This window comes from Crassostrea angulata, chromosome 8 (genome assembly GCF_025612915.1).
Source record: "Crassostrea angulata isolate pt1a10 chromosome 8, ASM2561291v2, whole genome shotgun sequence".
NCBI lineage: Eukaryota > Metazoa > Mollusca > Bivalvia > Ostreida > Ostreidae > Magallana > Magallana angulata.
Window position 1 is genome coordinate 16,243,971 of NC_069118.1, and position 18,883 is coordinate 16,262,853.

The 18,883-nt window shown below is 31.8% G+C and overlaps 2 protein-coding genes across 7 annotated transcripts in view; one reads left to right on the forward strand and one right to left on the reverse strand.

Moving 5' to 3' along the window:
* The first annotated feature begins 230 nt into the window (after window positions 1-230).
* Window positions 231-10,895, forward strand: LOC128159115 (uncharacterized). Its single transcript, XM_052822169.1, has 4 exons — window positions 231-404; window positions 4,675-4,834; window positions 10,151-10,245; window positions 10,582-10,895. The coding sequence occupies exons 2-4, from the start codon at window positions 4,686-4,688 to the stop codon at window positions 10,893-10,895; spliced, it is 558 nt and encodes a 185-aa protein (XP_052678129.1). The 5' UTR covers window positions 231-404; window positions 4,675-4,685.
* Window positions 10,896-11,556: 661 nt separating this feature from the next.
* LOC128159109 (spermine synthase-like) overlaps window positions 11,557-18,883 on the reverse strand; it is a 50,423-nt gene continuing 43,096 nt past the window's right edge. For all 6 annotated transcript variants that reach the window (XM_052822162.1, XM_052822163.1, XM_052822159.1 and 3 more), the window contains exons 6-12: window positions 18,629-18,810; window positions 18,022-18,176; window positions 17,799-17,888; window positions 16,602-16,713; window positions 15,739-15,824; window positions 12,159-12,268; window positions 11,557-11,696 (exon numbers count right to left, since the gene is read on the reverse strand). In XM_052822162.1, coding sequence (XP_052678122.1) covers window positions 11,666-11,696; window positions 12,159-12,268; window positions 15,739-15,824; window positions 16,602-16,713; window positions 17,799-17,888; window positions 18,022-18,176; window positions 18,629-18,810 — 766 coding nt within the window. In that variant the 3' untranslated portion in view covers window positions 11,557-11,665. The remainder of the gene's footprint in view (window positions 11,697-12,158; window positions 12,269-15,738; window positions 15,825-16,601; window positions 16,714-17,798; window positions 17,889-18,021; window positions 18,177-18,628; window positions 18,811-18,883) is intronic.

Consider the following 18,883-nt stretch of genomic DNA (forward strand, 5'->3'; position numbering starts at 1 on the left):
GAGCATTTCTTGGAAATGAAAACATGTCTTGATGAATATTACGTCAATTACTCGACAAACATCCCCGGACAGACAAAAAACTGAGCAAGGTCATTTAGCGAGCTGTCCCGCAGAAACACTTTAGTGAGTAGGTATTGATCCGTTTCGATCAGGTGCTTGTTTTAAAGACTTGGTAACACGCACCCAACCATCTATTTACATTGATCCTAATGGATATCAATATATATCTTTTGAGAGTCTTTCTGTGATCTTATTGCTATCACAGCAGTATAATTGAAATTTGTCAACCCATCTACAATGGAGCTTTCGGCGATCTCTATTGATGGGAAACACAAAACCATGCCTTTATTTCTCTTAACGCTATGAACGCTGTCGGAGATTTGTGCGATGCTGAGGAAAATAAGGTAATGCAATTTTAATTGTTACTTATATATTTAGCATTTTTAAAGTATCTGTTTAAGATTGTTGTTTAGAATTGATAAAACGTTGAGGTGTTCATAGAAAAGATTTCGTTGCATTTTGCATGGATTCTTTATTTGATAAAAAAAAATACACAAGAATCTGAAATAATATTATTCAGCGGTTTGCCAAAATGAGAGTTGAAAAAGGGTCAAATACTTTATAAATAAATAAAATATAGTATTTTAACTTTCCTTTGGAAGTATACAGTTATATATATGTAATAATTATTTTCGTTTGAAGAAATACCCTTTTGAAAATGGTCGAGCGGCAACCAAACATATATAATTAAAGGTGTTTCTTTTCATATTTGAAATATCAATATTTCCTCCAATTTTGTGAACGATAAGCTGCTTTGTATTTCTAGGGAAATATTTCGTATTGGTAAAAGGTTGATGCTTTGAAGATAAAAATCAACAAATTTTATTTACCTCAGTGGAAGTTCAAGAAAAAGATCACGGTTATAAAGGTTTTCGTTAATTCACGCCGCTAATATACAAAATGCACTTTTTGAATTTTAAACCAACCGTCTTCAGGTGAACAAATATATCAGTAACATTGTTCATATAGGCAATTTTAATTTTCATACCTGAATTAAGACGTACCATATGACCAGATTTCCTGGATGTTGATTTTATAGAAATGCATGCTTGTGTGCAAGCTAGTGTTAAGGCCAAGCTTCAACCGCTGTATACAGTATTTTATTTCGGGCATGAAATGCTGTGATATTGTTATACAATTTTATGTTTTCTCATGCTGCTCAATCTCGCACAGCTAGGTCTTTGCTGAGTAAAAATTGAATCACGCCCATCTAGAGATGAAACATGTCATGTAGAAAGGTAAAATTGTTTTATGAAATATAGTCTTTCACATCCCATTAACAAGTACATGCGATGTATATTTGGTAGTTATTTAGAGTGAATTAAAGGTCAGAGGTCAGACGACACGTTCCTCGAGCATCTTTTTTGTATCTCCTCGCAAAAAAGACTTCCAAAAAATATTATTTTAAAATTATTTTCGAATTGATTAAAATTTACTGATAAATGGATGTATCCCGTGGCCGAGTGGTTTGAGCCGTGGCCGTTCACTGCAGGAGCGTAGATTCTAGAGGTCGTGAGTATAAAGCCCGGCCGAGATCGAGTTCTAATATAGTGAATTTTGCTGTGTTGTATAATTTATTTATTTTTATATCAGCAATTCCACTGACCAGTGTATTTTCAACAAGATTATATATTAGGAAATTGCATACGCTAGTATTTTGCAGATATGTCTGGTAAGGTATCCTAATTTTTTGCAAGAAAGCTTATATCAAAGTAGTAGTAAACAATTAACAAATTCCTGGAAAAAGTTATATAAAATTAAGGAACGTGTCGTCTGACCTTAAGTTGAATTCACAATCTCGTATCGGAATGACAATTTTTTAAATTTTGAATTTAAACGAATAGAAAAGTGGTTTTAAATTCATATATTTGACTTGCAAAGGCGTCTGACCCGGGAGGGGGGGGGGGGGTAGTGGAACTTAGCCCCCCCCCCCCCCCCCCAACACACACACATTGCAAAGTCATACATAACCATGACCAAAAACCCTATTTATTTTTTGCTTTTTAAGATCTCTGATTAGTCTAGCCCCCCCCCCACCCACACACACTTTTAATTTGTTTCTGACCCCACTGACCTTTGCATAAATATGCATCTATATAAATAAAGATAAAATCCAATCAAGACTTATCTTTAACCTTATTGATTTTTTTTTTTTTTTTTTTTTTATTTGCAATTTTTTGTAATTACATTTTTCACATTCATACATACACAAATTATTGATTTTTTTATTAATATATCAACTGTTTTACCCTTTGCCTTTGCGTATACAGTGTATTTGTAACCAATGTTATTCATATTTTGATATTGATTCCATTACTGTGATACGGTTTTTAACCGAGTTTTTATGAAAACGGGTTTCTGAAAAAGGGCTATTGCTTCATGAATCTGAAAAATCTCAATGTCATTATACCTAATAGTTTCCTTATTGTGATTCAAACGATAACCCTTTTGGAATAACAGCATCACTTATTCATTCATTTTCACAGAAAATAAGTGATAAGAATCAGGTTTAGGCGGTCTTTGAAATGGTTACTGGATGGCGCCAAATTTCCACGCTCCAGGAAGCAGTCTTTTTGAACTGACTCGTCTTCCGATTGATTTTTGATTTTTTTTTCTTTGTGTTTGGAAAGACTGGACCCATTGTCATTTACATATACATTTGCACGCACGTGCTAAAAATGTTGTTTTGTATATGATTAACATAAATATTGAAAACTGAATGTACTGTAAACGTAATATATTTAGCGTGCACGATATTTAGCGGAAAAATAATTTGTCAACAAGTTAGCGTGGATTTGATTTAGCGTATTTTTGAACGTATCTATTTATCTACTTATATATGCAATATTATTTTACATTTGGCGATGTACTTAATTTAGCGCACGCCGTTTTCCGCCAAAAACGCTAAATAGAATACACAGCCAAATGCAAACGTTTACAGTAATTCATAGTTCTGTAAAACCTGACAGGACTGACATCTACACGCCCCGTATATCGATTGGTTGAAACTTTAGAAAAAATCACGGACTGCACGAACTAATCATGGTGATATCAGACTCAGATTCCAACAGACGGTTTTATTTAACGTGCTAATGACACTAATTCTGTTTATTTAACTTATTTGTTTACAATCAATTTAAAAGAAAGATGTCAATTTAAACAATGAAATGCTTTCTTTGATTATTCACAATTATATACAAAACTCGATAACGCGGGTTGTGTATTTTTTTTCTTCAATGTCGCATCCCGCATGCTTCACCAAAAAAGCATTTTATTGATTAATTGTTGAGAATTTGCAATAATTGATAGATATATGATTTAGATTCAGACAAGCTTTATTCATCTCATATTCATTGTTGTTGAGCTTTGCTAATACGTATTTGGATCTATCTAGACGTCACACATTTCCTTTCCCTCTGACACGTGAATACAACTCATGCCATATATATCCCGTCAATTTGCTAGATTTTGAAAAATATATGATATTAAGTAAATATGCAATGAAAAAATCTCAATAGAGCAACTCTGAAAGAGCATTGTGACACCCCCAGTTTAATTTGAATTAATTTGAAAAGTATTTCAAACAATCGATAATGTAATCCTAACCTTTTTTTATCCTGTACTAGTTTCTCTAACTTGTATTACAATTTATTATTTGGTTGAAACACTCTCTTTGCTCTTAAAAATTTCCGACTTTCTCAAAATTCATTGCCAATTTATAATTAATGTATTTAAGTTAAAATCGGGCTCATATTAAAAAAAACCCCGGTATTTTCTTTCATAAATAACCCAAAACATTTCATTTCTCTCTTTTTAAGTGTGATATCGATGTGATTAAAAATAAAATTTGCATCATATTTGCGAGTAAGACCTGCAAGAGTACAAAAGGATTTGGGATGTGTTGTAAAAGTCTTTATGGGACGTTTCGTTTATCGCAAGTGGAATAATTAATCAGTATTGTTGACATCAATCTAAGAAACAGGATGTGACAAGTTTCTCTGTTTTTCTTAGAAACCGCTCTTCCTTGACTTTGGTTAAAGCACAGGGTGTGTTTGGAATATGTGACTGCCCTGTTTCCTGCCTTAAAATGAACCGCTAGCCGAGATTCTTTTACGTTGTGACGTCCAACAATTAAACGTGGTTAAAAATAGATAAGGTTTAATTGGTTAACGAAGCCTCTCTTAATAACAACAGGCGCCCGATCACGATAGGTTGTCGACTGAGTTCGAAAACATTACCTCGTTAATGGATAATTTATTGTTTAATTATCGCGTTGATTTCTTTTTTGCAATAAAACAACCGTTTCCCGATTTCTTTTGGATCGTGTTAACAAATGAATTCAATCTCAACCACTCACCACAATAAGGGTCCTTTATTTTTTTATGACAATACCTGTTGTAAAACTTGCGTGAGCTATGTATAAATAATAACTACAAATACCATTCTAAACACACATATTTCGTTCACTGCAATTTATTCGTTGATTCTTTGATCTTCAAAAGTAGTTCGAAGTTTCATATTGAAATAAGTTACATTTGTAGTCATTTTCCAAAGACTGCAATATATCCTTACAAGTAGATAATTATCACATATTTGTTATAATTATCTGTCTAGATAGATGAAGAATGACAAACTGCAACTACACGGCAAGCAATGGCACCCTGATTAGTCTGACATGCGCAGGTAACTGCTGCACCGGAAGTGGTGTCAATTACTGTTCTACAGCAACTTGTCCAAACACTTCCACCGCAAGCGAGGATAATTTACCAGTATTGTAAGTCACTTACAAACTGTTTTCTTGGATACACTCATTTTTCTCTTTTCTAGACTTTTGAACTATTTCAATATTATGCGTTCATATTTGGCGATGCATGAAAATCAACTAAATACAAATAAGGTGTGGTTAATTGGTTTATTGATATTTACCAATAAGGAATGGTTAATTAGTTTCATTAATATTACAAACATATATATTATTTGTCTTTTATTGATTCTTTTTTTATGATGTCCTACTGGTCAAAGTTATTTACAAACTCTGAAAGCAAAATTGTATCTGTTTTATATAAGTTTTTGGTCTTGCAATATCAAAGGAGAAATATGTCAAACTCTTGGATTGCAGGTGTTAAAATTATTTTAGATAAGTGTGGTTTTTCAAATATTTGGTCTGAACAAAATATAGTAAATGTAAAGTGGATTTCTACAATTGTTGAACCAAAGTTACAAGACCAATATATCCAAAAATGGTCTAGTGAAATTAATGACTCGTCAAAAGGGCAAATTTACAAGATTTTTAAGAAAAAATTTTAGTTATGAAAATTACTTTAATATATTGCCACATAAGCTCAGAAAATTTTTAATGAAATTTAGAACCTCAGATCACCATCTCCCAGTGGAGACTGGGAGATGGTACAATACTCCTTTAAACAAAAGAGTGTAAACTGTGTAATTCAGGTCTAATTGCTGACGAATTCCATTTTATTCTTAAATGTAAAGAGCTATTGACATTTAGACATAAATATCTTGATGAAAAATACTGGTCAGCGCCAAATACTATTAAGTTTTGTGAACTTATGTCTTGTTCTAATGTTACGAACCTGAAAAAATAATGTTATTTTATTATCAAAATACACAGTCTGATATAATAGTCTGTCCTCCATTATTATACTTTTTCCTATTTTCATTGTATATATTGTATATTTATGCTTATTTACTATTTATCTACAACTTATCTATTCATTTATAAAATGTACCTCTGACTTTTGAACTGTATATAATGATTGACCTCATGTACCATTTCATGGTTTGAGCGAATAAACTGAATTGAATTAAAAATTGAATTGATTTTAAACTTTCTAAACTGCAACTGTGAGATTTGTTGAAAGCTTCAAAACTTCACTAAGATATACAATTGGACCAAAGCAGCAGGGTCTTCTTAGGACTTAATCATGTGACCAACCAACTTCATATTCGTAAAACCTTTTGCTTTGGTATTTTTTGGTTGGTAATTTCTTATTATATATCCTTGCAAATAAAGTATAGGGGAATATTGAAATCCCGTTGTTTGTCTTCGTCTGTCTTTGGAGGCAATATTTACCCCTTATTTTCACTACTGAATGGACTAGTCTGAAATTTTGTACATATGTAGAACGCGATCCGAAAATGTACACCTGCAATTTTTATTAAGTTCAGACAAGACTGAATGATTTTGACAGTTTCCATTTCATATTCTTTAATCGTATGTGAAATATCATCGCATTACTTTTCAACAACTAAGATCTAAACTATAACTAAATGAAGGACGCCGACATCAGCACCATGAACCAGGTTCTTCAACTAATCCTTCTTTTTGTATTCTTATTAGATTATTATTCACTAAGATAATCAAAGTACTGAAGTACTGACAGGAGTTGATTTTATCGATTATTATTTATTTTAAAATCAACGATATGTAATTTTGCATGAATGGCAAGTAAATTCCTATAAGTATTCGAATTACGCACATTTTTTATAATATGAATTCTCCTACAGGAAATTTGTGAAAATCCAATATCAATCATATTGTGTAATATTAAAAAAATAAGTCCATAAAACTGCGTATCAGTAATCGAGATAGTAATGAGAAATTGTATGGATCCAAGCAAAATTGAGCTCTAGTCTCGTTCAACCAGACGCTCAGCTGTATCCGTTAATCTCCGACAAGCAAGAGAGACTCTCTGCTTGTCGGAGATTTACGGAGACAGCCGAGCGTCTGGTTGAACGAGACTATATTGAACTCTGGCGTAGGAATACATAAAATGTACGACTTTAAAAAATATCTAAATTGTTCGTACCATTTAAAATCTGACTATTTACAAGGTATCTATAAATTAATTTCCTTGAAAAACAATGCTTAAGAACTCATTACATCGAATCTATTGATTAGAACTAAATGTTGTCAGCGGTGTTGATTTGTGCTTAGGTCCAAACACTGTTTCACTTTCGGTTTGGCTGAGTAACTGCATAGGAGAGTTGATTAAAATCAACACCCAAAAATTGGCAATTATTCAAATTATAAATACGGAATTAATATACATGCTATAAGATTCAACCAATGATTTAAATATTATTTCGAAAAATCCTTAGAGATAGTTTAATTCATATATACACCTGAAAAGATAACGGTCATAATTCTAGCCTTGTCAGTGTTTGTATGTTGATAATAAAGGACCATTTAAACGTTCTCCCCAGCCTGGTATACTTTTGTCGTTACTGACTATATAGAAACAAGTATCAATTGATTCTATGGCAAAATTTCAGCGGAGCGTAGAGTCGATGAAATATCCGCAAAGTTTTAGTTCAGCAGCACACTTTTAAGTAACATCTGCGTCAGCAGCATAAAATCAGTTTCTTAATAGATGAACTTTTTGCCGACGGGATATTTCTGCATCTGATGATGTTCGACGTCATTTATTACAAGAACAGTCCATCATTGATCGACTGTTGATTTTTTTTTTGTCTTTTTTTGCACTTTAAAGAATGGAAGGCGTATGAGTTTTGATTTTTTAAAACTATTGCAAACCATGCATTTAACAATAAAGTTTAAGCTTGTTAATTTAGAAATGCGTTGGATTTTTCTAATGAATTGACGCGTTATAATAATTTATATGATGAGATAGTCAATATATCTGCGGATGTAAAAGTGATAAACTTTAAAAATCCACAGCAATGTTTATATTAATATAGTATTGCAATATTTATAGTGAAAAACCGTGATGACAAACACAGAAAAGATATTTTTACAGACTATTTGAAAGTCAGAGAAGCAAAAAAATGCATGCATAAATCACATGAAAAAAGAGAAAAATTGAAAAGACAACCAACCACGAAAACAATCAAACAAAGAAACTATTAAAAAACAAAAATAAGCGAAAACAGAAAAAAACAACAACGTGACAAAAACATTATTTTATAATTTCTTTTAACCGAGCTTACATTTTGTCATTTTCAGTGATGCTTGTAGTTATTAGACCCATTTATGAATTGATGATGATCGAATGAATTATATATGTTTCAATTTGTCAGTAGATGGAACGTTTCTCCATTCATTTCCAGTCCTAGGTTTAAATGTTGTTTCTTTTTTTACAATTATCGGAGATTCAAGGAACCTAATATGGGAATTGGCCTTATTTTTATGTATTCAATTTAGGCTTTGAGCATTGAATGTAAATTGATTTTTCCTGTGAATGCGTTTACTAGATTAGCCAGATTCATTAAAATGACTGAGGTTTTTATGATTGAATAAATTTTAATTTATAAGGAATTTAGGATTACATATAAATCAATTTTAAGATATAAAAATATTTTCATTAACAGTAGTCACGATAATTTAATGAATGTTGTAAATTTGCTTACCGACGGATAATCATAAAATGCCATAAACAAGTATTCCTTTTAAAGGAATGATCGGCAATAATGTTGTATTGATAGCAAGAACAGGCACGTAGCATCGGGGGGGGGGGGGGGGGGACACTTTTTCTCACAGCAACAATTTTTTAAAAATTCATATATAAAAATTGGAATTATCATGGAGTTGGCCCCCCACTTTATTGGGAGCGGATTAGGATTTTGAAGATTTTGGGAAAATCAAATTATTCCTTTTTTTTTTTTTGCTTGTCAACATTTTTTGGATGAGTCTGCCCCCCCCCCCCTCTCAAAAACGATGCTTCGGGCCTGAAGAAGCAATCAACATGATCAGTTTGATGTAAAATAATTTAAAAAGTATTGTATTTTTAAAAAATATAGAATATTTTGAATCTGTACACCATAATTTCATCATTATAAACCGTCAACAAATTTAATTTTAAAATAAATTTGGGGAAAGCCGTTCGTAAACTCCTTGTTTAGTTTAATATTTTTAACGTATTTATTAAATGTTAACGTATCTTCTTCAGAATACTGAGTATGGCTCTAAAAGAGCATTAACACATATACAAAGAAAGAGTTGTATTAAGATAATTTAATGCAACTGAAAAACATTGAATGCCATCATAACTTGCTATTGAGGTTGCATTATAACGTAACCTTGTTTATAAATCAAGCCGTCTTCTTAGCTACTATTATGCAACATCAATAGATCGAGGTCAGTTCATCGAGGTCAACTGCATTACTGAATGAACCTTTCGATCGAAATTCTTACGCGTGAGACAAAATGTGCATTCTTGAATTAACAGGTCGAACTGTATTTTATGTATGTTGCATCTCTTAAGGTAAATGAATAGAAATAAAACTGAGTAAAATTCTATATAAATACTAAACCAAACTTTGAGTTTTTATAAGAACTACTTATGCAAGCGGAATGTGTGCGCACGTGGAAGCATTTGCCGGATGCCTCATATGGACACAATAGTGATCGGCCGAAGCCGATCACAAAAAAATTACCCTGTAATAATTTCATCTTAATGACAAGTATCTTATGACGTTTAAAGTATCTTTGAAATGAGGAAAACATTGTATTCCACACATTTTTATTGCATGCTTTTTTAAATGTCAATAATCAAAGACTTGTCTGCTCTTCCAAAAAAGGTTTCATAGTGATAGTGAAAATTATCTTCAGGGATTATCATGGTTGAACAAAAGCTCAAAAGATCAAATTCCATGCATATTTTCTCAGAAATAAAGATGAAATACAAAATGGATTGTGGTGTTGAATGAAATGGTTCTTTGAATTTTCAAACTGGTTTTTGGGCATTTCCTTTACAGGAAACAATGTGCTCTAATAAAGATCTTCAAACAAACGTCATTTTTGTGTATCCAAAAACGTTATAGATAAGCAGGATTGAATATCATATAGACAGATTCAGATTTAGGTTGATATATTCTTTTCAAATTGTACAAAATTTAGAATAAATAATTTATAGATTTATATAATATCGATATATCGACTTTTGTTGCTGCTTATATTCGACGTTGAATCCTCAAAAGTAATTTGCTCATGTTATTAGTTGAATGAAATGTCATTTTCTTTATAATATCATAAGTTGTCATAAATGTTATTTTTTGTATCAATTTTTATGATGAGTTGCATTAAATATTGAATCATTTTTTTCTTCAGATTTTGGGGTATCTTAGGGGGACTGTTTGCGGTTGGAATCATTCTTATTGCTGTGACCTACATCGTTTGTCGATTCAGGTCTCCTAATAGTTGCAGTAAGTAAAACAAGTTGTGATATTTTTTTCCTCAAATATAAAATTTGGTTACATATCAATTTCGCATATATTGTGTTTTCATCAATATTTGCTAAACATCGTTATGCACGGATTTCGTAAATGAGTCTATGCACAAAATCAAATGATCATCAAAGCAGACAAAGTGTCGAATATTTCATTGAATAGGATACTTTTCCATGACATATTAGGTATTCTCAAAACTTTGTATTTTACAAATTAAATGATATCTGGCCACCAAATATATCAATCAAACAACCACACTCATTACATATGAACAATTTCTTCTTTTAAATTCTATTTTTATACAATTTTCAGTGAAAGATTATTCAGATGAAGAAATATTTGATGCAAATTCAGTGACATCACAACGACGACGGTCCTCGTTATTTGTGACAAAGTACTTTATGCGAAGAGAAAGTATTTGGAGATTAAAGACTAGAAGAAAATCGCAACTAACTGTGAAAGTGCATGGGACAAATTTAGGTCATGCAAGTACAAGCAAGTTAGACGTTCGGGTAGAAAATTTATCGAAAACAACCTTAGTGAACAATGGAGGGTTGAAATCTACAAATGGAGGGGGAGGAGGCTATAAAAATTCCCCTTCATCTCTACCGGAAGTGGTTGATTGAATTATTTTAGTGATACTGATTGATGGTTCTGCACCTTCATAGTATCTACCTATACATGATTCTCAAATGATTATACATAAACCATGTTGTCTTATTTTATTTAGAAATACATATGAGAGAGAGAGAGAGAGAGAGAGAGAGAGAGAGAGAGTCTTTTGTAAGTGCCGACACTAAAGGAACACGAAAACTGGTACACTGCAACAAAGAAGCTGCTCATTTTTATATATCAGAGTAACTTGTCTTTATTTATAAGGTAACTGTAACGATCTCAAGATTAGAAGACAAATTTACTAAAAAGTGGCAGCGTATCAATTATCTAGTTATCATAATGTAGAATTCCTTATTCTTTTCATATACATGGGTACCATATCATACCTGTTAATATATTTACATGTACAAGCATTGTAAAGGAAGTTGTAACATTTAACTTTCGTGGAATTCATGGTCTCAAAAAAAACGTGGATTATACATGAGATGCATTGTAACTTGTATATGAAAGTCAAATATGTACAATTAAACATTTCAGTATCAAAATTGTTGTTTACTAACGATTTTGATCTCGAGAGTATCATCTGATTTGAAAAAAAATTAACTAAACCGTTCAAATTTAACAAACCCCCAAAAAACCCAAACAGAATATATACTTTATTTTGATACATTTCAGAATAATAAAAACATTTTAAAATTGTTATTTTAGAATTATAGATATATTTATATATTTTTACTGCAATGTTATTCATTCACATCACATTATGGACTCCTCCTTCAGATCATCTTTTTGGAACTTCATAAAAGCAGTATCTCAAGTTTATGTAAGGAACTCAATTTAGTCTATAGTTATAATTGTTAAACTCAAGACGTTAGTCAATTCAGACGCATCAACCTTGGGCAACATCTTAAAACTTGCATTTTTAGTTATTTTCACCAAACTTCATTTCCTCACACAATCTAGAGTTATTGATTGATTTTCATAATATTTCAAAGACATTTCAAACAAAAAAGAAGATCAAATGCATTTTTCTTCAATACCTACTGATCTAATACTCTTTTCTTGTTATATGGTGTTTTTTTTAAATATTTGATTAAAAAAAACATATACAGAACTTTTCACTTACGTTGTTTAAATTGCAAAAACGTAGCATGAAATTAACTGTAGAACTCCGTGTTTACATCATATAAAAAATCATATAAAAAATCTTTACATTGTTTTACGTGAATTTATGTGTTTTTATGCAAATATTATCTTAAACTATAGAAGGATACGTCTCCAGAAAGGAAGGAACGTGGACATCAGTCCTTGTAAAGTCATAGCCAAGGGTTTTAACATCCTCCTCAAATCGGTCGATGTCGTACTCTGCACTTAGACAGTCTCCCTGTATTGATATAGGATTAACATATAACCACTTAGACAGTCTCCGTGTATTGATATAGGATTAACATATAACCACTTAGACAGTCTCCCTGTATTGATATTGGATTAACATATAACCACTTAGACAGTACCCCTGTATTGATATAGGATTAACATATAACCACTAAGACAGTCTCCCTGTATTGATATTGGATTAACATATAACCACTTAGACAGTCTCCCTGTATTGATATTGGATTAACATATAACCACTTAGACAGTCTCCCTGTATTGATATAGGATTAACATATAACCACTTAGACAGTCCCCCTGTATTGATATTGGATTAACATATAACCACTTAGACAGTCTCCCTGTATTGATATAGGATTAACATATAACCACTTAGACAGTCCCCCTGTATTGATATTGGATTAACATATAACCACTTAGACAGTCCCCCTGTATTGATATTGGATTAACATATAACCACTTAGACAGTCTCCCTGTATTGATATAGGATTAACATATAACCACTTAGACAGTCCCCGTGTATTGATATAGGATTAACATATAACCACTTAGACAGTCTCCCTGTATTGATATTGGATTAACATATGACCACTTAGACAGTCTCCCTGTATTGATATAGGATTAACATATAACCACTTAGACAGTCCCCTTGTATTGATATTGGATTAACATATAACCACTTAGACAGTCTCCCTGTATTGATATATGATTAACATATAACCACTTAGACAGTCCCCCTGTATTGATATTGGATTAACATATAACCACTTAGACAGTCCCCGTGTATTGATATTGGATTAACATATAACCACTTAGACAGTCTCCCTGTATTGATATAGGATTAACATATAACCACCTAGACAGTCCCCCTGTATTGATATAGGATTAACATATAACCACTTAGACAGTCCCCCTGTATTGATATAGGATTAACATATAACCACTTAGACAGTCTCCCTGTATTGATATAGGATTAACATATAGGCACTAAGACAGTCCCCCTGTATTGATATAGGATTATAATATAAGCAGAACGGAATTCAATATGTTGTAATATCAACATTTTTCAGTGTCTTTGTCTTTGATAACACTAAGAATCGATTAAGAAATATATAGTTCTATAAATTCAAATGACGTATTCTTGGCGCGCAAGCGGGGTTTGAAAAATTCAAAATCACATATACGTGTCAATATTCTAATACCTAATCGTACAATTGCTGAAAATCATATAAATATAAATAATAAGGAATCATTCTATGAATATATGAGGTGATGATTTGGCCATGCCCCGACCAAATTTATCCCTCATTATATTTCTGAAAAGGATTCCTTATTCATTTATTAAAGACATATTTCCAATGATCTTTAAAAATCATTGCAAGAGACTAACCATGAAATGTTGCTGCTAAGCCTTTTTATAGTAACCTTTAAGGGTATACATTTTATCCAATATAATTGAAAATATCAATCTCTTAAAAATAACATTTAAAGAAAAAAATGATATTACAAACAAGGAGACGTCATAATAGACAGTCAGCCAAGGCACGAACATGTTGATATTCTTATGGGCCGCGGAATATCACCAAAGACCGTGTGAAGCTGAGGATATTTTGGAAATGGACTTTGCACAAAATTGAATTCGTGAATTGTTTGTTGCTGAGAAAATTACGACGATCTGTTTTCAATTATAGTCGTAAATTTTTAGTTTGTTTTTTATATAACAAATAACTGTTCGCGACTCATAAACAAGGTGACGTCATAATAGACAATCAGTTAAGGCAAGTAAACAACGGACGCGCAATGCGACGCTTTGCTATCATAACGGATATAGGGATTTGCGAATTATTGTGAAGTAAAATCAGGTAGAACATCTGTATGTTAATATTTTTACGCTTCGCGTCGGGCAGTGTTTCGTCCCTCGGGAGCTAATATAATCAATGTTGTCCCCAACCCTAGTCAATATTTGTAGAATATAAATAATCAAAACTGCATATTTTGCACCGATAACAAATGAAGCTGATGGCAATATCTTACATTCCCATTATTATTGTCAATCATATTAAAGAATTATAGTCACGATTTTAAAAATGTGAGATTTTATTCTTTTAATTATTATATTTTCTTTGTTTACAATGTAAATTCAAGGTTATCCTAATTTGAATTATAGTTCTTCAGTACCAAGTGATTATTTATTATATGATACATGTAAATAAAAAAGTATGTTGTATTATTTTGATGAAACGTGATATTTAAGAAATAAAGTACGAGTTTTCGTGAATGTAGCAGAATAACCTCCGAGGTTGAGAAATGTTGTTTTGAAATATAAAAGCCGAGGCGTTAGCCGAGGCTTTTATATTTCAAACAACATTTCGAGGCCGAGGAGGTTATCCTGCAACATTCACGATAACAAGAACTTTATTTCTATTCTACTAACCGCCCAGTATTTCTACAGATCGTTTCTCCTATTTAGGTAATTTTGACGGCTGTTCCGTGTAACCCCAATGGTTTTGTTAGTAATGTTTACATGTGTATCGATCAAAGGAATCGCATGCAGACGACAGATTTTTTCTTTGAATTTTCAACACTCTTTACTTATTTATAAAATATATCTTTGAGTTATATTCCTAATATTTTAAGGGCAATTTAATACGATTATTAGTACTACACGTTATATATTTTATGTAAAAACACGCAGTGAAAATGTGCTAGGGAGGTCCTAGGAACAGCCGCATTGATCTCTTAAAAATAAACATTTGAGGCAATACACATGGGTTTGACTGGAACTAACATGTGAAATTGACATAGTTTAAAAACTTTTTACGGTTTAAGGTTGTACTTTCATGGTCAGTGCGAGACAAATAGGTATTTCTGATCTGATAATTTACTGATGACGTTCGTGGTATATTGGAGAATAATGTCCGCGGCATCTCTTTGATCTCGGCAATAACTGTAGTAGAATATGATATATATATATATATATATATATATATATATATATATATATATATATATATATATATATATATATATATATATATATATATATATATGTTAGAATTAGAAAAGTTAGAAAAAGTGATACTAATATTATTTCTAAATTCATTATGAAAACATATAGTGTTTGTAATTGTATTTATTTGAGTATTGTATTATGAATTCATCGAACTTTAATTAAAAAAAAACCTACACACACATACATTACACATTATAAATAAGTGGAAATTGTATTTTGTGTGTAAAATCTGATTTCAAACTTTTTTAACTTAAATAATAGATGTCAGAGTAATTCAACTTTTGAAACATTAAACATAGGAATATTAAAACTTAAGTTAAAAATAATCTGCTCATATGATGGCTATGAACAATCATAATGCGATTAAAAATAATGATTTACTTTGGACAAATCTTTATGCATTTAAAGTTTACTTAGTTGTCACGTTCATTATTAAAAGATCTTACCCTTGCTAAATATTTTCCACCGCTTTTCAAAATCTTCATGGAAAGCTCTAACACCTTAGAACTTGTTTCAAACTGATGTTCAAAGCCTGAAAATATTGAAGAATAGTTTGCATTTTCAATTCTAACAAGCATTCTGAAAGTATTGCATAAGCAATACACGTCCCCTACCGGTTTGTGGAAATTGTGAAAACAATGCACTGTTATGCAGAATATCGAACCCGAACATTAAAAAATTGCAATATAAAAAATTAATTTTCTCAAAAATATGTCAACCAGACGCTACAAAAGTGTAAACTTGATCTGTAGTTTGACATTTTGAAGCTGTTCAGCAAATTTCATATTATTCCTCAAACGCATAAAGAAAAAAGTGTGGAAAACTGAAGTGGGACAGACAGACGGACGGACAGAAAGACGGACGAACGGACAGACGGACTGACGGACGCCGAGGAAAGCTATAGTCCCCTCCGGTGAAAACCGGCTTTTTTCAAATTTAATTATTCCATCTCAAAAAAAGATTGATCACGCCACCTGTCGTTACAGTTATTTAGTGTTCTCGTATAATGAATTATATACCCCATACTTAACAAATTTTAATTAGGGTATCATTGGGTAGAAGATAATTATATTTTCTCATTACAAGAAAAATGAATAAATGCAAGTGCCTGTGGTAAAGACAGAAATACCATCACTATTATAATAACTTTACGTCTTCAGATGTGATTATAAAAGATGACAATTAAATATGACCTGCTGTAATTTCAACATTTAGTCTATTGAGATTCGCACAGTTATTTCTAAATTGAAACTGGTACAATGTCAATGTATATTTTTAATAATCTTAATAAATTACAGGTTTTACTCACTGTGTTTTTCGCTGTCCACAATATCTTCCGTGAGGTCGTTAATGACGTAATCATATGCTGTTCCCGTATTAAGGGCCTCCTTGAGCTCAAGCACACAATCACCTATTTTTATCTATAATAAGTAAAAATTCCATAAAAATAAACCCGTGAGTTTGTATGAACTCATCTTTCACCAAACTTGTCGCTTCTAGTTAAAACACACAGCACACACATGCGCACGCCCAGGTACCCACTTACAGCAGATGCAGCAGCATCAATAAACAATTAAAAAATTAATTATAGGAAAGACCAGTACAATCGTCACTCGGAAAAAAATAATTTGCAACAAGGTAGATTGGCTTTATAAAATACATGCATTCATTTTGTTTCCAGTATGTTTATTTTTTTCTCATCATTTTTCACTGTATGTATTTGAGACACATCGCTTTCGTTATAACTACATTGTATCGCTTTAAATAATCAAAGCACTGAAGTACTGACGGGAGTTGATTTTATCGATTATCATTTATTTTAAAATCAACTTATCTTGCATGGCAATTAGTTTCTACATGTATTCTGTATTTAAATTACGCACTTTTTTATAATATAAATTTTAATTAGACTTTTCAGACAAGAATTTAGAGAAACCCCATATGAATCATGTTGTTTAATATTTAAAGATAGATTTCAACTACTAGTATGTATTAGTTGTCGAAACAATTCTAAAAATTGTATGGATCCAAGCACTATTGATATCGAACTTTAGTCTCGTTTAACTAAACGCTCGGCTGTCTCCGTTAATATCCGACAAGCAAGAGAGACCCCTCTCTGCTTGTCGCAGATTTACGGAGACAGCCGAGCGCCTGGTTGAACGAGACTATATTAACTCTGGCGTAGGAATACATGAGACTACAAAAATATCTTAATTGTTCGTAATATATAAAATTTGACTATTTTCAAAGTGTTTATAGATAAGTTTTCTTGAAAAACAATGCTTCAGCATACATTACATCGAATTTTTCTATTATATATTTAAGAACTAAGACTTGTCAGCGGTGATGATTTGTGCTTAGGTCCAAACACTGTTTCAGTTTCGGTTTGCCAGAGTGACTGCATAGGAGAGTTGATTAAAATCAACTCCCAAAAAAAAGACAGGACATGAGGTTTGTATCCGTCATATTGTGAACTTCTTCTTGCGTTTCAAGAAGTTTCATATACCTTAAAGTTTGCGCCATCCAGTTTTTCGAGAGTTTTCCCACAAACACGTTTCATATGTTTACTGCAAGCTTTGATAACTTCTTCGTCTATCTACAAAATTGGCTAAATGCCGTTCACATTTTCATTGCATTCAAAATTATGGATTTTATCTCATAAAGTTTATCATGTAAATTATGCGTTACCTTTCTTTATTACATTGTAAAATTATTATAAAAAACCTTACTTCCGCCATGAGAACATAAGCGGGTGACATTTTGAGAAGCTCGTGAAGGACCCCGCCGTCTCCACCACCCAATATCAGAACGGTTTTATCCTTGAATTCATTTCTTCCGATTCCGAGTAGAGTTTCTGTGTAAACCAAGTCACTTTCACCAAGCACTGAAAGAGAGGCACGACACTTAGTTATTTTGCTAGGAAAGTTACTGTTAAAGTATAGCAATTCTTAAAATGACGTAAACACATTTGCATGCGTAATTAATTAACGTTAAACCGTATTGATTTTCGGGGTAATTGTTATTATAATAATAATTAATAATAATTATTGATTATAATTATTTCATGGAAATGTTGATCAATGTATGAAATACAATTATGAACTCGATACATATTTATTGACATATCTACAAAAATATTGAATGTGTGTAATATTTTTACCGCTTATAAAACATTGAAAGCAAATTTTCAATACAAAACAATACCAAACAATTAACAACTGTAATGAACTGAAATATTTTAAACAAGTTTCTGAAAGTGCAATTCGCGACTGTGATGCGCTTTTGGTCAAGTATGATTCCCACTTTCTTTGTATAAACATTGCATTGTTTACTTACTTACTACATCATCGAGAAGCAGAACGTTTCCGAATTCTCTTGATTTTGCGATCTTGATATTCTGCCATTTACTGTCCATTTCGAACACGATCTCTTCATAGTCCCTTTCTTGTAAACGGTTATCACCCGAATATGCGTATCTCCATGTGACATGAGGCCCTCTTCTTATTGGACATAATAGACTGTAATTTGAAAGGATAAAAAACCATTTCTAATTATATCTAAATAGAGACCTTTCCCTTCAACCCCTTCACT